Source organism: Rhinopithecus bieti, unplaced genomic scaffold (genome assembly GCF_001698545.2).
Source record: "Rhinopithecus bieti isolate Rb0 unplaced genomic scaffold, ASM169854v2 repeat_36867, whole genome shotgun sequence".
In the NCBI taxonomy this organism is placed as follows: Eukaryota; Metazoa; Chordata; class Mammalia; order Primates; family Cercopithecidae; genus Rhinopithecus; species Rhinopithecus bieti.
Window position 1 is genome coordinate 1 of NW_016907593.1, and position 445 is coordinate 445.

At 58.4% G+C, this 445-nt stretch overlaps 1 protein-coding gene across 1 annotated transcript; it reads left to right on the forward strand.

The window, feature by feature from the left end:
* Nucleotides 1–4: 4 nt before the first annotated feature.
* LOC108526158 (folate receptor gamma-like) lies at nt 5–441 on the forward strand (the record flags this gene model as incomplete). Its single annotated transcript, XM_017866802.1, has 2 exons — nt 5–142; nt 248–441. Coding segments are annotated over 2 exons (332 nt in total), but the record flags the coding sequence as incomplete, so codon positions are not given.
* Nucleotides 442–445: the final 4 nt, after the last annotated feature.

Here is a 445-nt window from a genome sequence, read left to right on the forward strand (position 1 = left end):
ACTCAGGTCAACCAGAGCTGGCGCAAAGAGCGGATCCTGAATGTGCCCCTGTGCAAAGAGGACTGTGAGCACTGGTGGGAGGACTGTCGCACCTCCTACACCTGCAAAAGCAACTGGCACAAAGGTTGGAATTGGAGCTCAGGTGAGGGCTGGGAGGAGATGAGATGAGGAGTGGGAGTGGGGCTTTAGGGTTGGGAGGGGTGCAGTCTGGCCCAGAAGCTCAGGGTCTTATGTTCTCCTCCCTCAGGGATTAATGAGTGTCCGGCCGGGGCCCTCTGCCGCACCTTTGAGTCCTACTTCCCCACTCCAGCCACCCTTTGTGAGGGCCTCTGGAGCCACTCCTTCAAGGTCAGTAACTACAGTGGAGGGAGCGGCCGCTGCATCCAGATGTGGTTTGACTCAGCCCAGGGCAACGCCAATGAGGAGGTGGCCAAGTTCTATGCTG